The 18420-nt window shown below is 51.5% G+C and overlaps 1 protein-coding gene and 1 long non-coding RNA gene across 4 annotated transcripts in view; one reads left to right on the forward strand and one right to left on the reverse strand.

Moving 5' to 3' along the window:
* The window catches only part of LOC116562742, a 72537-nt gene that overhangs the window by 24878 nt on the left and 29239 nt on the right, over positions 1-18420 (forward strand). The window lies entirely within an intron of this gene.
* On the reverse strand, positions 4324-11564 carry MYL9 (myosin light chain 9). Its single transcript, XM_032295050.1, has 4 exons — positions 11457-11564; positions 8045-8254; positions 5876-6037; positions 4324-5026 (listed from the first exon to the last, which is right to left on the reverse strand). The coding sequence occupies exons 2-4, from the start codon at positions 8226-8228 to the stop codon at positions 4854-4856; spliced, it is 519 nt and encodes a 172-aa protein (XP_032150941.1). The 5' UTR covers positions 8229-8254; positions 11457-11564; the 3' UTR covers positions 4324-4853.

Below are 18420 nucleotides of genomic sequence, written 5' to 3' on the forward strand. Positions count from 1 at the left end.
TTTTTTTTTTTTTTGAGACGGAGTCTCACTCTGTTGCCCAGGCTGGAGTGCAGTGGTGCAATCTCAGCGCACTGCAACCTGCACCTCCCAGGTTCAACCGATTCTTTTGCCTCAGCTTCCTGAGTAGCTAGGAGTACAGGTGTGTATCACGATGCCTGGCTAATTTTTGCATTTTTATTGGAGACAGGGTTTCACCATGTTGGCCAAGCTGGTCTTGAACTCCTGACCTCAAGTGGTCTGCTCTCCTTGGCCTCCCAAAGTTCTGGGATTACAGACGCGAGCCAGTGTGCCTGGCCTGATTCTCTGTTTTGTTTATGGTTCTTGACCAAGCTGTTTCTCGTATCTGGCAACAGTGGTTTTATGATCTCTTTATTTATCTCTATCAGGATGGTGGAGGGTCTATTTTCTATCTAGAGAGAGAAGACAGAAAACCTGATTTGTTAGGTTTTTTTGGTCATTATTTCATGTGTTTGTGATCTCAGGTCTGTTAAGGAAACATTGAAAGGAGAAAGCCTATTGAGATGTGGGTAGGTGAGTTTTTGTGTATTTTGGTTTAACTTGACATATGAATGAGATTGTAGAACTGAAGCTTCAAGTGCCTGTGTCTATATGAATTTGAAATATTTTTCTATCTCCATAGTATATCAAATTAAATTATAATATCTCTTAAATTTTAAGATCTAGGCTGGTCACTATGGCGCACACCTATAATCCCTGCACTTTGGGAGGCTGTGGTGGGTGGATCACCTGAAGTCAGGAGTTTGAGACCAGCCTGACCAACATAGTGAAACCCCATCTCTACTAAAAATACAAAATTAGCCGAGCACGGTGGTACACGCCTGTAATCCCAGCTACTTGGGAGGCTGAGGCAGGAGAATCACTTGAACTTGGGAGGCGGAGGTTAGAGTGAGCTGAGATCACCCTACTGCACTCCATCCTGGGTGACAGAGGAAACTATGTCAAAAAAAAATTTAAGATTTATTTGGATTATTTTATAGAGCCTAATGAGGCTGCCAGAAAGATAAGGAAACACAAAAATTTTCAGAAAATAAATGGAAATTCTTATGTTTTAAAAGTGCCAGCCTTTGGAGGAATTAAAAAAAGGAAACTTGTCAGGTGTGGTGGTGTGTGCTTGTAGTCTCAGGTACTTAGGAGGTTGAGGCAGGAGGATCACTTGAAGCCAAGAGTCTAAGCCAGCCTGGGCAAAAAAGCGAGATCCCATCTCTACCAAAAATTTAAACATTGACTAGATGTGGTGGCACATGTCTGTAATCCTAGCACTTTGGGAGGCTGAGGCAGGTGGATCACCTGAGGTCAGGAGTTTGAGGCCAGCCTGGCCAACATGGTGAAACCATGTCTCTACCAAAAATAGAAAAAATTATCGGGGCCGGGCGTGGTGGCTCACGCCTGTAATCCCAGCACTTTGGGAGGCTGAGGCGGGTGGATCACAAGGTCAAGAGATCGAGACCATCCTGGTCAACATGGTGAAACCCCGTCTCTACTAAAAATACAAAACATTAGCTGGGCATGGTGGCGCATGCCTGTAATCCCAGCGACTCAGGAGGCTGAGGCAGAAGAATTGCCTGAACTCGGGAGCGTAGGTTGCGGTGAGCCGAGATCGCGCCATTGCACTCCAGCCTGGGTAGCATGAGTGAAACTCTGTCTCAAAAAAAAAAAAAAAGAAAAAAAGAAAAAGAAAAAATTATCCGGGCATAGTGCTGGGTGCCTGGGGTCCCAGCTACTCAGGAGGCTGAGGCAGGAGAATTGCATGAACCTGGGAGATGGAGGTTGCAGTGAGCTAAGATCACACCATTGTGCTCCAGCCTGGACAATAAGAGTGAAACGCTATCTCAAAAAAGAAAAACCACAAAAATTTAAAAATTAAGGCCAGGTGTGGTGGCTCACACTTGTAATCTTAGCACTTTGGGAGGCTGAGGCAAAAGGATTGCTTGAGCCCCGGAGTTTGAGAGCAGCCTGGGCATCATTGTGAGACCCTGTCTCTACAAAGAAATAAAAAACTAGTCAGGCATGGTGGTACAGGTCTGTAGTACTAGCTGCTCAGGAGGCTGAGGTTTGAGAATTGCTTGAGTCTGGGAGTTCTAGGCTGCAGGGAACCGTGATCACAGCACTGCACTCCAGCCTGGGCAAGAGAGAGACCCGGTCTTCAGAAGGCTAGAAAAATACTAGTTAAAAAATAGAAAATTTTACAGTCTTACAATGATGTTGAACACGTAAAAACATATTTGCTGGCCGGGCACGGTGGCTCACGCCTATAATCCCAGCACTTTGGGAGGCCGAGGCGGGTGGATCACGAGGTCAAGAGATCGAGACCATCCTGGTCAACATGGTGAAACCCCGTCTCTACTAAAAATACAAAAAATTAGCTGGCATGATGGTGCGTGCCTGTAATCCCAGCTACTCAGGAGGCTGAGGCAGGAGAATTGCCTGAACCCAGGAGGCGGAGGTTGCGGTGAGCCAAGATCGCGCCATTTCACTCCAGCCTGGGCAACAAGAGCAAAACTCCGTCTCAAAAAAAAAAAGAAAAAAAAAAAAAACATATTTGCTGAGTATTTAAAATGTGTTTATGAAGTGTATGTATTTCTTCTTAGATTCCTTTCGTGTTACCATTTCTTCCTACCGCATTGTCTTTTTCTGATTCCGTTATTGAAGCTTTAAGAGATTATAGTGTTAGGTCTTGTTTTGTTAAATATGCTGCAGATATTTCCTCCCAGTATGCATTTGGCTTTAACTTTGCTATGGTTTCTTTAGCCCTACAAAAATAATTTTGACTTCATGCATTTAAATCCATGAGTCTTTTCCTTTGTGGCTTCTGGGTTTTGTGCGACTTAGAAAGTTCTGGGGGTCTTTACTGCTGGCCTGCTGGTGCTGCGGGTCCTGCCCTGCCCTGCCCTGCCCTGCCCAGAGCACGTTCCTCTTCCCTTCCTGTGGGTCCTGGTAGCCCCAGTCCAGTTCTGAAGCCAATGAGGCTGGACTGGTCCTGACCTCTTCCCGCTTGAATGTGAGCTCTTCTGTCTTGGGGTAGAGGGGGTGGGCTGTGACAGAATTGCACATTAGGGCTTGGCCTCTAGATGACATGTCCTTGCCTCCTTCTAGAAAGGCCTTTGGTGCTGCAGTGGCTCTGCTGAGAGGACCTTATGACCCTGGTGTCAGGCATGTGTGGCCAGTGCCCTGGGACACCCTGAGACCCCCCCAATACCCTCAGGTTGGCAGCATCGAATGAGTGGCCAGGCTGAGCATCGCGCAGGGCTGTGTGTGTAGTTGGAGGCCCGCAGTCTGTGGCCAGGGCGACGCTGTGGTTGGGACTGAGCCTGGGATACTATTTGGGCCTGGTTTGGAAGTTGGTTGGGGCTTGCCCCTTCTGGAGTTGAGATTAGGGACTTTTGGGGCTCTGTTTGGAGCCAGGATAAGGAGTTTCACCCAGGCTCTGAGCAGGGCCTGGCGTTAAGGCCTGCGGGAGGTTAGGGCCTCCTGGTCAGACGCGGGGTCTCCTGGTACTCAGCTCCCCTTTGGCACTGATCTGGGACCTTTTCTGAGTGCTGCAGCTGTCTACACTGGGTGACCTCTGGAGAAGTCCTCAGGACCAAGCTGGGTCCGCTTGCTGGGGTCAAGTGGGATGGGTCCAGTCCTCACTCTGCCCCAGGCCCAGTGGGTGACCCAGGCAGTCCCTGCCCCTCTGGGCTCTCTGCTCAGTCATTCAGCCACTCTTTCTACCCCTCAGGCCCTGACAGTGTCCCCATCATCCACTAGTAGCAGGGATCCCCGCGCTGCCTGCTATACGTACACAGGGATGTGGAAAGCTGTGGCAGCCGTGCTGCTGGTCCTGGGACTGACCTCACCCACCAGCTGCTCAGGGCTGGGAAACCCCTTGTTCCCACCTCCAACCCTGAGCTGCTGGGATGCCCGCCTCATCACTATTCCTGGAGCCTCCCTGTTCTTCGGGGACCCAGAGCTCTAGTCCTGAGAGCTTTGTGGCCTGACCTCTGCCTGACCAGAGGCCTGGAACCCTCCATGGGATTGGACATGGTGATTCCCATGGTCCTGCCTTTCCCACAAGCCCTGAGAAGGCCACCAGGCCCGTTCCCTCTGTCCCCTACCCCCGTCTGATCTCAGCTGAGCACAGAGTCCCCATACTAGAGACTCTAGTCCCCAGAGGCTTTGGGGACTGTATGGCTGGAGGATGCCCAGCCTTCCCGAGGCCAGGGTGGGAGGAGCAGGGCAAAATCTGGGATGGCAGGAGAGGGTGGGAGGGGGTTTCAGGCCTGGGGTCCCCTTATTTTACCCAAACCACAGACACACAGACCAGAAGCAGTGCTCAGCCCTCTATTGGAGATTCTGCCTCCTTTGGGGCAGATGTCTATGCTGCCCGTGACTCCTGAGCATGCTCCCATGGCAGGTGGTGTGCTCTGGGTGGGTGTGCAGCAGTGGCCAGTCAGGGTATAGGGAGGGGACCTTGGTGAGCTTCTGTTTGTGTGGGGGTGCCCGTGAAGTGGTGTTGATCCCAGGACTCAGGGCCCCTTCCTCCTCGGGGAGCAGCCCAGGAATGGGGCCTTTCCTCTGTGCCTCCAGGTCCTACCCTCCAGCCCATGTCCCCAGAAGGTGGTCTTTCCTTGGAGGGGTCAGAGACTCCAGCCCAGGGCTCTGGGGTCATGGTGGGAACACCTGCCTCAGCCCGGCACGTACATCTCCTGGCCTGTTTCCTCCATGGGAGCTGGGACCCTAGCCCATCAAAGGGGGGATCCCTGAGTGAGGGTCATGGGCAAGGAGCTGGTATGGATAAGTGTGTGTGGGGAGGGGTGACTGGCAGGGGCCGGGGTGTCAGGGTGCTGAGTGGCCTAGTCGTCTTTGTCCTTGGCACCATGTTTGAGGATGCGGGTGAACTCCACATAGTTGAAGTTGCCTTTCTTGTCAATGGGTGCCTCCCGGTACATCTCGTCCACTTCCTCATCTGTGAAGCGATCACCCATAGTGGTCAGCAGCTCCCGGAGGTGGTCCTCATGGATGAAACCTGGGGGCAGGGGCAGGGTGGGTGAGAACAGGAACTTGGGCTGGGACACACATGGCACTCCCATCCCTCAGCCCCCTGGCAGCTCTTGCAGACCTAGAGGGGCTGGGAAGATAGTCTTCATTGCTGGTCAGTCTGAGGAATGGAGATGTGCATGGAGAGCTTGCTGGGTCCCAGGGGGTGGTGGTGTGCAGTGCGACTGTCTCCGAGGTGTCACTCGGGGAACTTGGGGCTGTGACGCAGGGGGTGCTGGGTACACCCTGTTGTAAGCGTGAGCTTTGGAGTTCCACTGCCTCAGTTGAAATGCTGATTCCTATTCTCCCTAGCTGTGTGACTTTGGGCAAGGTCCTTAACCCCTGTTTAATCTAGAAAACGGGGATGAAAATATGCCATGCTGGCGAGGGACTGTGAAGGTGGTCAGGAAAACTCTTTGAATGTGCTTCAGCCCCGTGTGGCGCATGGCAATGGCTATCATCACCCTGACATGCCCCTGGGAAAAATGAGCCAAGGGACAGAACGTCCGCTAGGAGATCTGAGGATGGGAGCCAGTTTCTGTACCTTGTTGGCAAGAAAGGCATGAAATGGTTTGATTTCTGGAAAGATCTAAAGCAGATGGAGAATGTACACTGGGCCAGCAGGAGAGATCAAGAAGGCAGCAGCCTTGGTGGCCATGGGCTGTTCTGGCCTAGCCTTTGCAGCAAGAATAAGGAGGTGGCCTGGCTTTCATAGTTCTGGTAACAGAACCTGGGAGATGGGTGATATCTGTTCTGGCGCTTAGAGGCAGAGGCATGGAATGCCTGGGCTGGGCCTGGCCCCACTGGCATGCAGGGTGGTGGTTGGGGCACCACGAACCTGAGGCTTCCTCATCGAAGCAGGCAAAGGCATTGCGGATCACGTCCTCGGGGTCGGTGCCGTTGAGCTTCTCCCCAAACATGGTGAGGAACATGGTGAAGTTGATGGGCCCTGGGGCCTCGCTCATCATGCCCTCCAGATATTCGTCTGTCGGGTTCTTCCCTGTGGCGGGTAGGGTGTTACAGCCAGTGGTCCTGGGGCAACTCCCACCCCCGTCCACCCCTGCCCTTCAAGGCTCTGTGTGAGACGGGAGGTAGTGAGTTTTGTGAACTATAAAGCATGGCACCAGGGCAGCCACAGCAATGGGGCTGGGAGCCCCTGGTTGCTTCCACGTTCCCTCCTGTGGCCTGGATGTCAGCAGCCGGCAGTGCTCAACTAACCTTTGATAAAAACGACCCTCTGCAGACTGATCACTGTGGCTGGTGCACCACGTGCCTTATTGCATTTAACTTCTACCACCCCGTGAGGTCTGCACTCTTACCTCCACTTCACAGGTACAGAAGCTGAGGCACAGAGAGGCCAGGTGACTTATCCAGGGTCAGACAGGAAGTAAGGAGGGGACTTGAGTAGACCTGGCATTTGAACCCAGGCAGACTAACCCCAAAGTCCAGACACAGTGCTTTGCTGTCACACAGGCCTGGGTTTGGATCCCAGCTGTGCACCTTGGTTTCCCCCATCTCTTAGGGGGACTGTGAAGACGGATAAGACAGTAGTTGTAAAAGGCTCATAACAATGCCTGGCGTAGGCCTGCTGACTCTGGAACCAACTGCTGGGTTTCTGTTGTAGCCCCACTACTCAGTATCTGTGTGATGTTGGGTAAAGTACTTAACCTCTCTGAGCCTCAGTTTCCTTGTTTGCAAAGTAGGAATGATAATTGCATCTGTTCAATAGGATTGCTTTGAGATTTAAGATAATACCTGCAGAATTTATTATTATTAATTTGCTGCTCTTGTTTTTAACTTGAAGATGAAGCTATGACTCATCTGCAGACCCACTGATATGAGCTACAAACACGAGCCATGTTTTTCTGGGTAGACATCCAGAGCTGTCATCAAGTCTCAGGGGTTTAGAGGCATGGGTGCAGGGTGCGGCCTTGGAAATAGGAAGTTTTCAGGTCCCTGAGCCTTAGTCACTCTGTTGTGTTCTCCTGGGATGGTCAGGGAGGCTGAGGCTCAAGAGGAGTCCTTCCATGAAGTTGGGAAGGCCCCAGGTAAAAACCCTAGAATTGACTTCCTGCCAGGTGACCTCCTTGGGGAGGGACCCTTCAAGCGAGCCTGGCCTGAAGCCGGGAAAGGTTTGGTGCTCAGGGTAGGGGCAGCGTGCTGTCAGGTCTCCTGCTCAGGGCTGCCTGGTCCTCCCGCTTGATGCCTTGTAGGTAAACATCAGGGCCATGGCCTCCTTTCACAGGAAGAGAAACGTGCACAGGACTGTACTAGAGACTGACTCTCTGGCCCCAAAGCTCGAGGCTTGACTGTCATGGGGCTGTGTCCTCTGGTCCTGGACTCTCCCTCCCCCAGGCAGTGTCTGGTCTGAAAGCTGTCACCCGGGATAAAGGGTGCACAGGAACTGAGCTGAGAGTGGCTGGCGCTTTGGGAGGGATGTCGGGGCAGGCCCATGGCCTAGGGTATGGTCTCTGGAGGCCTTACCTCTGGGCCTGTGTTTCCCCATCTGCAATAGAGCATGGTACTTGACTTTTGTACCCTTTTAGTTCTAAGGTCCTGATCCTGGGGAAGTCACTGGGACCAGAGAGGCTATGAGACACTGGGATGGGTGACCTCTAAAGGAGGGGAGCTGGTCTGCCCCCGCAACCCAGCTTCAGTTTCCCGTCTGTGCAGTGGACAGCCTGCAGTTCACACTTTTATTTAGATGCTGACCCCTTTCTTTAAATGAAATGATACCTGGCAGCCCAGTGTACAAATCTGCCTAAGACAGGCCCACTGTGGAGTCAGGCTCTCTAGGTTCAGACCCTGTGCTGGACCTCAGGTCAGTGCTTGACCTGCTCTGTGCCGCAGTTTCCCTGTTAAACAGACTAAGTAATGGCAACTCTTCTCTAAGATGGACACCACGTGTCTCACTACACAGGAGGTGTCTTGTAAATGCCTGAGCCCCACCCCATCTCACCCGCCCCATCTCACCCGTCCCATCTCACCCGTCCCTATACCAGCTCACCCAGCGAGGCCAGCATGTCGTGCAGGTCCTCCTTGTCAATGAAGCCATCACGGTTCTGGTCGATCATGTTGAAAGCCTCCTTAAACTCCTGGATCTGGGACTGGTCAAACATTGCGAAGACATTGGATGTGGCCCGTTGTGGCCGCTTCTTGGTGGTCTTGGCTTTGGCCCGCTTGCTGGACATCTTGGCTTCAGGTGGGTGGGGCTTCCCTGCAGGAAGGGGTGGAAGTCAGGGTGACCCTGTGCCTCTGGGCCAGGGAATCTTCCTGCTTCCTCCAGACTGGCTTTTAGCACGTGGGCCTGGCATTCAAGGCCACCTACGGATCTGGGGCTCCCACCACCCAGTTCTTCAGAAAAGCAGACAAATGTGGGCTGTGTGATTCTGAACAAGCTTCCTCTACTTCTTTGAGCCTGAGAGTCCTCATCTGGGACTGGGGGCCTGAGGGGAGTGCCGAGCAGTAGGGACAAACTGACCCGAGAGCCCCTGGATCAGTGCCGGCTGTGGAATCAGCTTTTTTGGCTGTGACTGTTTGGGTAAAACACTTAGGATTGGGCTTGGTGCCAGCCATTACCGTGCTTTATCTTCTTTAATCCTTAATAGCATTTGCACTATCCCTCTCTCTTTCCAAGTGACAAAGTGGGTCCACTTGTGGGAGTCCGTGAGGGCTCTCCGGGGCTGCTGTCCAGGTTCCCTGGCCCCACCGGAAGGAGCTGCATTAGCAGTCCTGCATTCCTGCCGTTCCTCACCCTCCCGCTCCATCCCTCCGCTGCCCACCTGAGGTTCTAGGAGGCTCTGGGCAGTCAACCCTCTGCCTGTCCACCTCAGGGAGTCTGACTAACCCTCTGGGGGGGTGGTCATAGACTGATCCTGGGTCCCTCCTTGTTCTGACTCCCCAGTGCTTATCGGGGTATGAGGCTTGCTTGGGCTTAGAACCCCAGCTTCTTCACCCTTGTTTAGACCTGGCTTCTTAGCCTCCAGCCAGCCTCTTCTGTCCCATACAGACTCTGATTTACATCTGTCACTTTGAAGCCCTTGAAGGTTCCTGCTGCCTCTCAGAGGAAGTCTGGACCTCTCATCCTGGCATTCAAGGCCCCGTGCGAGTCCCTCCTGGCCTCTCTGACAGCCCTCATGGCATCCCTCCTGTGATCTGCGATCCTGCCCTGCTGACCTCTGTGGTTCCCAGGACACTCCCAGACTTTCCTCTGTGGTCCCTCCTCCCATGTGCTCTTTCTTCTGCAGCCTAGTTCTTGAGATCCCGCCTTGGGGAGCTATTCCCTTCACCCTTGCTTCCACGGTAAACATCTAAATAGATCTCTCTCCCTCATGGGCCAGCATAGATCCCCCAGTTTATATGAATTACTATATGAAGGCAACTTTGGCAGTCTGCTATTTCCACTGTACAGATGGGGAAACTGAGGCCAGGCCTGGGATTCTTTCCCTGAACACTTGTCACGGCTTGGGGGGATATGCACCTGAAGACCCAGTGCCTCCTTCCCTCGGCTGGGGCAGTGTGGGTCTGGCTGAAGTCTCAGGACTGTGGCCCCTCTTCCCTCTGCCCAAGCCCCTGGGTCCAGGGTCTCCGGGAAGCCTGCTCTGTCTGTTGTTCACCCCAGGCTGTGTGGCTGTGACTTGAGCTGTTTCCAGGCCTTCATCCCATGACTCTGTTCAAGTCATTCTCAGTCCTTGGCCTTTGAGATCTTCAACCCTGGACTGGAATCCTCGCCAGCCCCAGCTGGTCCCCAGCGCCATCACTGCCCGTAGTCACAAGACAGTGGCTGCCCACGTCCCACGGACCTACACACCCAGCCCTCAGTGTTTCTTGCATGGTTCAGAAAGATAGAAGCCCTTCTTTCCCATGACCTGGAAGGGAGCGCCATTGTCCCCAGAAGTTGGCCCCTCCTCTCTTGTGGTTTGGATGGGCCCAGTCCTTCCCTGAGTCCAGTGTTCTCTGGAACTTTTGACTTGTGGTGGCCACAGAAGGCTGTGTGCAGAGGGGCAGTGCACTGCGGCCAACAGAGGCTGTGATGGCCATCACTGTCCCACCACACTTGTCCAGTGAAGCTCTAAGGCAGGCATGGCCAGGCCACCCACAGCTGGGTCTGATCCCAGCTGGGCCCCTCTGCCTTTGTGGCCACCTGGTCTGCACTCTTTGCCATGGTGTGGCTGGGAGCACTGGTCTTGAGGGTTTGCACAAGGCCACTATGTCTATCCCAGCAATCGTGGGAAGTGGTGGGCAGAGAGGGGGTACCCCCCATGGTGCAGTTAGAAAAACAGGCCCCAGAAGGGGAGTGGAGTGCCCATGAGAGGGGAAGAGGCCACCTGGAGGCCAGGACTCCAGAGCTAGGTTTGTGTCAGTGGGGAACAAACTTGGTTCCTGGTGCCTTCCAGGCTCGAACAAAACAGGGAGCACCCGTCCTTAGGCGGGCCTGTGGCAGCGGAGCGGCAAAGAGCTCTGCGTGACCAGAGGCACCTTCTGGGCCTGGTGGAGGGGCCAGGGTCAGGCATGGGCGAGGGTTAGGCATAGGCAGGGCCTTTAGTTCTGGGGCCATCGCTTTCCCCTTCAGGGGCCCTAGACACCAGGAATCAGTACCGATACTTGGCCTGGCTGTGACTAGATGCCACGTCCCCCATCCTAGTTTACAGATTCGCACCATAACAGCAAAGGCTGGGCTGAAGCCAGCACAGGGCAGTGCCCCCATGACCTCTAGTGCCTGGAGCTGGGCAGGCCAGATGCCTCCCTCTTGAGTGCACCTCATCTGAGGCTCCTCCTTAGAGCAGCTGGAGGGCTGGGAAGAGCAGGGATAGAGTTCTCTCAGCCCAGAGTCCTCGTCCTGCCCCGCAGGGGTGAGTCCATCGGGGATCTTGGCAGACCTTCCCCAGTCACAGGCAAGATGACCCAGAGAGGGGAAGCCCAGGTCCACACATACCGCCCGGGCAGTGTTGGGAGGGCCCCCGGTCTTCGTCTCCCTCTCCTCTCCCAGGGTGTGGGGATGGGAGATGGGGAGGGGACACGGATGCTCTGGGGGGCATGGAGTCCCACAGAGCTGTTTCTCCATCAGTGACACACATGGCTCCACTGGGTCCGGGACGCTGGCAATCGCAACCCCATCCCCCGGCTCCCCTGAGGTCTGGCGTCTCTAGCTCCTCAGCAAAGGGGCAGACCCTGGACAATGTCCTTCCCTTGCCGCAGGACCACTGCTTCCCAGAGGCCAGAACAGTCTTCCTGCTGCCCGGCCTCTGGCCAGAGTCCCTGTCGGCCCCCAGCAAACTCGTAGCCCCACACCCTACCACATCCCGGTCCGTGGGGCCCGCCTCTGCCCCCGTGACAGCGGGGTCGGGCCCAGGCCACCTCTCATCTCCAGCCCTGGGCCATCAGTCCCGTCCTCAAGACCCCCGGGCCCCGGCTCCCACCTGGTATGGAGAAGGCGCTCAGGCTCGCTGGATGCGTGGACTTGGGCCGGCCGTCGGGTCGGGACTCGGGGCAGGGGCGGGGTGCGGCGGCCCGGCCTTACAAGGCAGAAGAATGTGCGCAGGGCGGGGCCGCGGGGCGCGGTGGGCGGCCCTAGCTGCCGTTCGGCCTTATTTGGCCTCGGCCCACGGGCTGGCAGGCGGGGGCACCCTGGGATGAGCCCCCCTCCCTTGCTGTGCCTGCTCGGGGTGCACCGAGGTCCTTGTAGGGAGGGGATGTGATGGCAATGGGGGTGGGGGAGTGGGGGTTCCCTCTGGGCTGCCCCTTCCCCTCCAGCGAGGCAAGCAGAACGTCCAGGGCCGCTTCCCCAGAGGCCTCCGGCTCACGCAGGCCGTGGGAGCGCAGCTTCCTCTGGCGGGGAATGGCTCTCGGCGGGCGGGGGGCAGAGGGGGTGAGGGGGGCCCAGGGACCCCGACGCCCCATGACTCGCTCTGTCCACATCAGCAGCCGCCCGCCAGAACGGGGCTGCAGGAACTGGTTTTGTCGAGGGAAACACGATGAACTAGCAGCTCTGCAGCCTTGGGCCTGGGCGGGGGAGCCGTCTGCGGGGTGCCCTGGGCAGTGACATTTGGGCAGACAGGAGATGAGATTCTGCACCCTGCCATGAGGGCTCCAGGGCTCAGGGTTGCCAGCCCAAGGAGGCCAGGAGGATAGGGGCGGGAGCCGGAGGGGCTGAGAAGCAGCGGGGACCCCCTCCGTGGCTCCCAGTAGGCCACGTGGGGTGTCCGAGAGTTCTGAGCAGGAGATGACCTGGCTTGGGTTTTGACGGAATCCTTCTGGGTGCTGTGTTGAAAATAGAAGGGAGGGGGCTGAGTCCCTGAGCAGGGGACCTGTGAGGACCCAGCAAGGGTCAAGCTGATCCGAACTAGCGGGGAGGCCGAGGGGTGGGTGCTGGAACCATTTCCGAGGTGCAGCCGGTAGGATCTGCGGGTGGATTGGAACGTGTGTGAAAGAGAAGAGTCAGGGTGGACTCTTGAGAATTTCGACCTGAGCAACCAGAAAGATAGAGCTGCCATTTTCTAAGATGGGTTTGCTGTGTGGGGCAGTTTGGGGATAAGAAACTATTTTTGACAAAATAATTTTTAAAAACTTTATTTTGAAATGATTTCAAAGTTAGGATAAAGTTGCAAGAACTGTGCAAAGAACCCTGTGTACCTTCATCTAGATTCTCCATTTGTCACCATTTATATTTATATTTTTTTCTTGGCATGTTTTATGTTACGAGAAAATATAATCTTTTTTTTCTTTTTTTTTTTTTTTGAGACAGTATTTTGCTCTTGTTGCCCAGGCTGGAGTGCAGTGGCGCGATCTTGGCTCACCGCAACCTCCGCCTCCGGGTTTCAAGTAATTCTCCTGCCTCAGCCTCCTGAGTAGCTGGAATTACAGGCATGCACCACCATGCCCAGCTAATTTTGTATTTTTAGTAGAGACAGGGTTTTGCCATGTTGGCCAGGCTGGTTTCGAACTCCTGACCTCAGGGGATCCACCCTCTCCCCCCAAGCCTTCCAAAGTGCTGGGATTACAGCTGTGAGCCATGGCACCGGGCTATAAGCCCAGCTATATTTAAATTTATTTATTCCCACCTCCAACCATTTGAGAGTTTCTTGCATACATATGTCCTGTTATCTCTACATTTTTCAGTGAGTACCTCCTAAAAAGGAGATTCTCATAAATATGCATAGTACAATTATAAAAGTCAGGGAAATTTTCACATTGATTTAATTACCTAATTTACAGCCCATGTTGAGGTTGTGCCAGTTATCCCAATAATGTCCTTTAGAGGAATTTTTTCTGGTCCAAAAGCCAATGTTTCTGAGTGTACAGCTTCGTGGCATGAGGTACATTCGCTTTGCTGTGCAGCCGTCACCACCGTCCATTTCCAGAACACTTTCATCTTCCACAGCCGGACTCCTTGCCGCTAAACACTAACTCCACCTTGCCCCTCTCCCAGCCCCTGGCAGTCATAGTTTTTCTGTTTCTGTGAGTTTCTCTACTCATTCGAACCTTATGTAAGTGGAATCATATAGTATTTGACCTTTTGTCACTGACTTATTTCACCCAGCATAATGTCCTCAAGCTCCAGGGTCATCGATGTTTAGCATATATCAGAATTTCTTTTTGGGGGTGGGGGGTTTGAGATAGGGTCTCACTCTGTCGCCCTGGCTCGCCTGCAGTGGCACAATTATAGCTCACTGCAGCCTTGACCTAGGCTCAAGCAGTCCTCCTGCCTCGACGCTCCCCAAGTAGCTAGGGCTGTAGGCATGTGGCAGCACACCCAGCTAACCCTTTTGTGGAAACAAGGTCCCCCGCTTGGACCTCCCAGAGTGCTGGGATTATAGGCCTGAGCCACTGTGCTTGGCCCTGGCTACTTTTTTAAAAATTCTTTTTGTAGAAATGGGATCTTGCCATGTTGCCCAGGCTCTCGTCCTTTTTAGGGCTGTATAATATTCCATTGTGTGCATATTTTGTTTATCCATTCATCATGGACGGCACTTGGGTTGCTTCCACTTTTTGGCTATTCTGAATAATGTGCCTGTGAACGTGGTCTCTTCAAGTCCCCACTGTTGTTTTTTTAACCTGGCATTGTGAACATATAAGTCTCTGTTTTCAGTTCTTTTGGACATATGCCCAGAAATGGAATTGCTGGATCAAATGGTTTTTCTATTTTTAATATTATGAGGAACTGCAATAACTGTTTCCTGCAGTGGCTGTACCATTTTAAATTCCCATCAACATTGTACAAGGGGCCGGGTGCGGTGGCTCTTGCCTGTAATCTCAGCACTTTGGGAGGCTGAGGCAGGCAGATCACTTGAGGCCAGGAGTTCAAGACGAGCCTGGCCAGCATGGTGAAACCCTATCTGTACCAAAAATACAAAAATTAGCTGGATGTGGTCGTGCGTGTCTGTAATCCCAGCTACTCTGGAGGCTGAGGCAGGAGAATTGCTTGAACCCGGGAGGTGGAGGTTGCAGTGAGACAAGATGGTGCCGTTGAACTCCAGCTTGGTCGACAGGGTGAGATTTGGTCTCAAAAAAAAAAAAAAAAAAAGGAAAAAAAAAGTTCTTTGCCCATTTTAAAGAGCAGGTTTTTTTTTGTAGAATTCTAGGCGTTTTAAAAACATATTTTGGATATTAATCCCTTTATATGATTTGCAGACATATATATACATGTTTGCAATATATGTTTGTAATATGTATATGTGTGTGTATGTATATATCTATATCTACATATATGTATATATAGATATATACACATATATACAGATATATATACATATAAATACATATGTATACATATATACACACATATATACATATACATATATATATACACACACATATATGTGTGTGTGTGTGTGTGTACACATATATATTTTTTTAGAGATGGGGTTTCTCCATGTTTGTCAGATCTGGAACTCCTGACCTCAGGTGATCTGCCCACCTCGGCCTCCCAAAGTGCTGGGATTACAGGCATGAGCCACCATGGCCAGCCTATATATTTTTTTAAGATGGAGTTTCACTCTTGTTGCCCAGGCTGGAGTGCAATGCTGCAGTCTCTGCTTACCGCAACCTCTGCCTCACAGGTTCAAGCGATTCTCCTGCCTCAGCCTCCCGAGTAGCTGGGATTACAGGCACGTGCCGCCATGCCCAGTTATTTTTGTATTTTTTAGTAGAGACGGGGTTTCTCTATGTTGGTCAGGCTGGTCTCAAACTCCTGACCTCAGGTGATCTGCCTGCATTGGCCTCCCAAAGTGCTGGGATTACAGGTGTGAGCCACTGCGCCTGGCCTGCAAATATTTTTCTTATTCTAAAGGTTTTCTGTATTTTAAAGAAAAGCTTAAATTGTTATTTATAAACCGTAAAATTCACCTATGAAGTGTGCAATTCAGTGGCTTTGGTGTGTCTACAAAGCTATATAATCAACAGCACTGCTATGTAATTCCAGAACATTTTAGTAAGTAATCCCCCAAAGAAACTCTGTACCTGTCAGCAGGCATTCCTCATTTTCCTCTCATCCCAGCCCCTGGTGACTGTGGATCCACTTTTCCTCTCTATCAGTTTGCTTACTCTAGACATTTGTTTCTGTGTTTTGAGATGTCTTGCTCTGTCACCCAGGTGGGAGTGCACTGGCATGATCTTGGCTCACTGCAGCCTCTGCCTCCTGGGTTCAAGCGACTCCCCTGCCTCAGCCTCCCTAGTAGCTGAGACTATAGGCACCTGCTACCGTGCTCCGGCTTATTTTTGTATTTTCAGTAGAAATGGGGTTTCGCCATGTTGGCCAGGCTGGTCTCGAAATCCTGACCTCACGTGATCCTCCCCGTGTCAGCCTCCCAGAGTGCTGGGATTACAGGCATGAGTCACCATGCCCAGCCAGCTTGTTTACTCTAGAAACTTTTTTTCTTCTTTTTTTTTTTTTTTTTCTTTTTGAGATGGAATTTCTTGTTGCCCAGGCTGGAGTGCAATGGCGTGTTCTGGGCTCATTGCAATCTCCACCTCTCGGGTTCAAGCGATTCTCCTGCCTCAGCCTAGCTGGGATTACAGGTGCCCACCACTGTGCCCGGCTAATTTTTTTGTATTTTTAGTAGAAATGGGGTTTCACCATGATGGCCAGGCTGGTCTTGAACTCCCGACCTCAGGTGATCTGCCTGCCTCAGCCTCCTGAAGTGTTGGGACTATAGGCATGAGCCGCTGCACCTGGCCTACTCTAGAAACTTCAGACAAATTCAGTCATATAATGTCTGGCTTCTTTCACTTAGCATAATATTTTTGGGGTTCATTTGTATTATAGAATGTCCCAGTACCTCAGTCTTTTTCATTGCAGAGTTTGCAGTGAGCCAAGATCACGCCACTGCTTTCCAGCCTAGGTGACAGTGAGTCAAAAAATAAAAATAAAAAAGAAAGAAATATCTCTTTAGATCCTTTATGTATTTAAAACTTTGCCTTTTGGTGTTGAGCTGTTAAATGTTCTTTATATATTCCAGCTATTGCATCCTTATCAGACACATGAGTTGTAAATATTTCCTCCTATTACATGGGTTATCCTTTCACTTTCTTGGTAGTGTTCTTTGAAGCACAAGTGTTTTTAACTTTGAAGTTTAGTTTATCTGTGTTTTCTTTGGTTGCCTGTGCTTTGGTGTCATACCCAAGAAACCATTGCCTAATCCAAGGTTGTGAATGTTTACATTTGTTTTCTTTTAAGAGGTTTTTTTTTTTTTGAAGTCTTGCTCTGTCTCCAGGTTGTGGAGTGCAGTGGCGCGGTCTTGGCTCACAGCAACCTCCGCCTCTTGGGTTCAAGTGATTCTCCTGCCTCAGCCTCCTGAGTAGCTGGGATTACAGACACGCGCCACCACGCCCAGCTAATTTTTGTATTTTTAGTAGAGACGGGGTTTCACCATGTTGGCCAGGGTGGTCTCAATCTCTTGATCTTGTGATCTGCCCGCCTTGGCCTCCCAGAGTGCTGGGATTATAGAGAACTGAAGCACTGCACCTGGCCAAGAGTTTGATAGTTTTAGCTTTCCGGTCTTTAATCCACATTGGGTTAATTTTGTATATGTTGCAGGGTAAGGGTCCAGCTTCCTTTTGCTGCATTTAGCACCATTTGTTAATACTTCTTTCCTCATTGAATCCCCTTGGCACTGTTGTCAAAAATCAGTTGTCTATAAATGTATGGGTTTATTTTGGACCTTTAATTCTGTTTCATTGATGTATATGTCTACCCTTATGCCAGTACTACATAATCTTGAGTGTTTATTTTTTGAGACAGGGTCTTGCTCTGTCACCCAGGCTGGACTGTAGTGCTGTGATCATGGCTCACTGCAGTCTCAACCTCCTGGGCTCAAGTGATTACCTAATGTCTCAGCTTTCTGAGTAGCTGGAACTATAGGCATGTGCCACTACACCTGGTTAATTTTTGTATTTTTTGTACAAAATACAAAGATGGAATCTCGTTGTGTTGCCCAAGCTGATCTCAAACTCTTGGGCTCAAGAGATCCTCCTGTCCCGGCCTCCCAAAGTGTTGGGATTATAGGCATGAGCCACTATGCCCAGCCTTGATTACATTAGTTTTGTAGTAAATTTTACATTTCCATGTGAATTTTAGGATCAGCTTCTCAATTTCTGCAGAAAAGGGACCTGGGATTTTGATAAGGGTTGTGTGGAATCTGTAGATTAATTTGGGGGAGTGTTCCTGTCTTACCAATACTGAATCTTCCAGTCCATGAATATGGGATCCCTTTCCATTTATTTATATCTTTATAAATTCCTTTCAATGATGTTTTATAGTTTTGACTGTGCAAATCTTCTGTTACATTTATTCGTATTTCATTTAGAAAAAAAACTTCTTTTAAATAGAGATGCAAGTCTCAGTGTGTTGCCTGAGCTGGTGTTGAACCCCTGACCTCAAGTGATCCTCGGCCTCAGCCTCCCAAAGTGCTGGGATTACAGACGTGAGCCACTGCGTCCAGCCCAAATGGTGGTTTTCTAATTCCTGAATTCCATCTACTGCTATTAGTGGTGGACGTGTAAATTGCTTGTTATGCATTCAAGTGGAGATGTTGAGTGGGAAGGGTGGAGTTCAGGGAGAAACACAGGCTGGAGACTTACATGCGGAAGTTGTCAGTTTACAGAAACTTAAAGCCATAAAGGTGGCAGAGGGGCCCCGAAGACCCATGTTCTGTGTTGGCCACAGGGCTTCACAGGGCCTGAGCTGGGGTGACACATTTTGGAGACAAAGTGTAGGTTCATTGGGTCCAGAGAGTACCATGGGTCTATGGAAGCTGATACTGGAGGCTCCTGTTTTATGGGAAGTGGGGTTCTGTGGTAAGAAATGTCCTGGCTCCATTTCAAGCTGGCCCCAAAAGCCTTACCTTTCCTTTTTAATACTGAGCCTTGCTCTGTTTCCCAGGCTGG

Source organism: Sapajus apella, unplaced genomic scaffold (assembly GCF_009761245.1).
Source record: "Sapajus apella isolate SASKATOON/1434 unplaced genomic scaffold, GSC_monkey_1.0 scaffold33, whole genome shotgun sequence".
Lineage (NCBI taxonomy): Eukaryota > Metazoa > Chordata > Mammalia > Primates > Cebidae > Sapajus > Sapajus apella.

Coding starts and splice junctions, on each gene's coding strand:
- MYL9 (XM_032295050.1), bottom strand. CDS start 8,228: ATGTCCAGCAAGCGGGCCAAAGCCAAGACCACCAAGAAGCGGCCACAA. Junction 6,038..8,044: donor CGACATGCTGGCCTCGCTGG/GTGAGCTGGTAT, acceptor TACCCGCCACAG/GGAAGAACCCGACAGACGAA. Junction 5,027..5,875: donor CTTCGATGAGGAAGCCTCAG/GTTCGTGGTGCC, acceptor CCCTGCCCCCAG/GTTTCATCCATGAGGACCAC.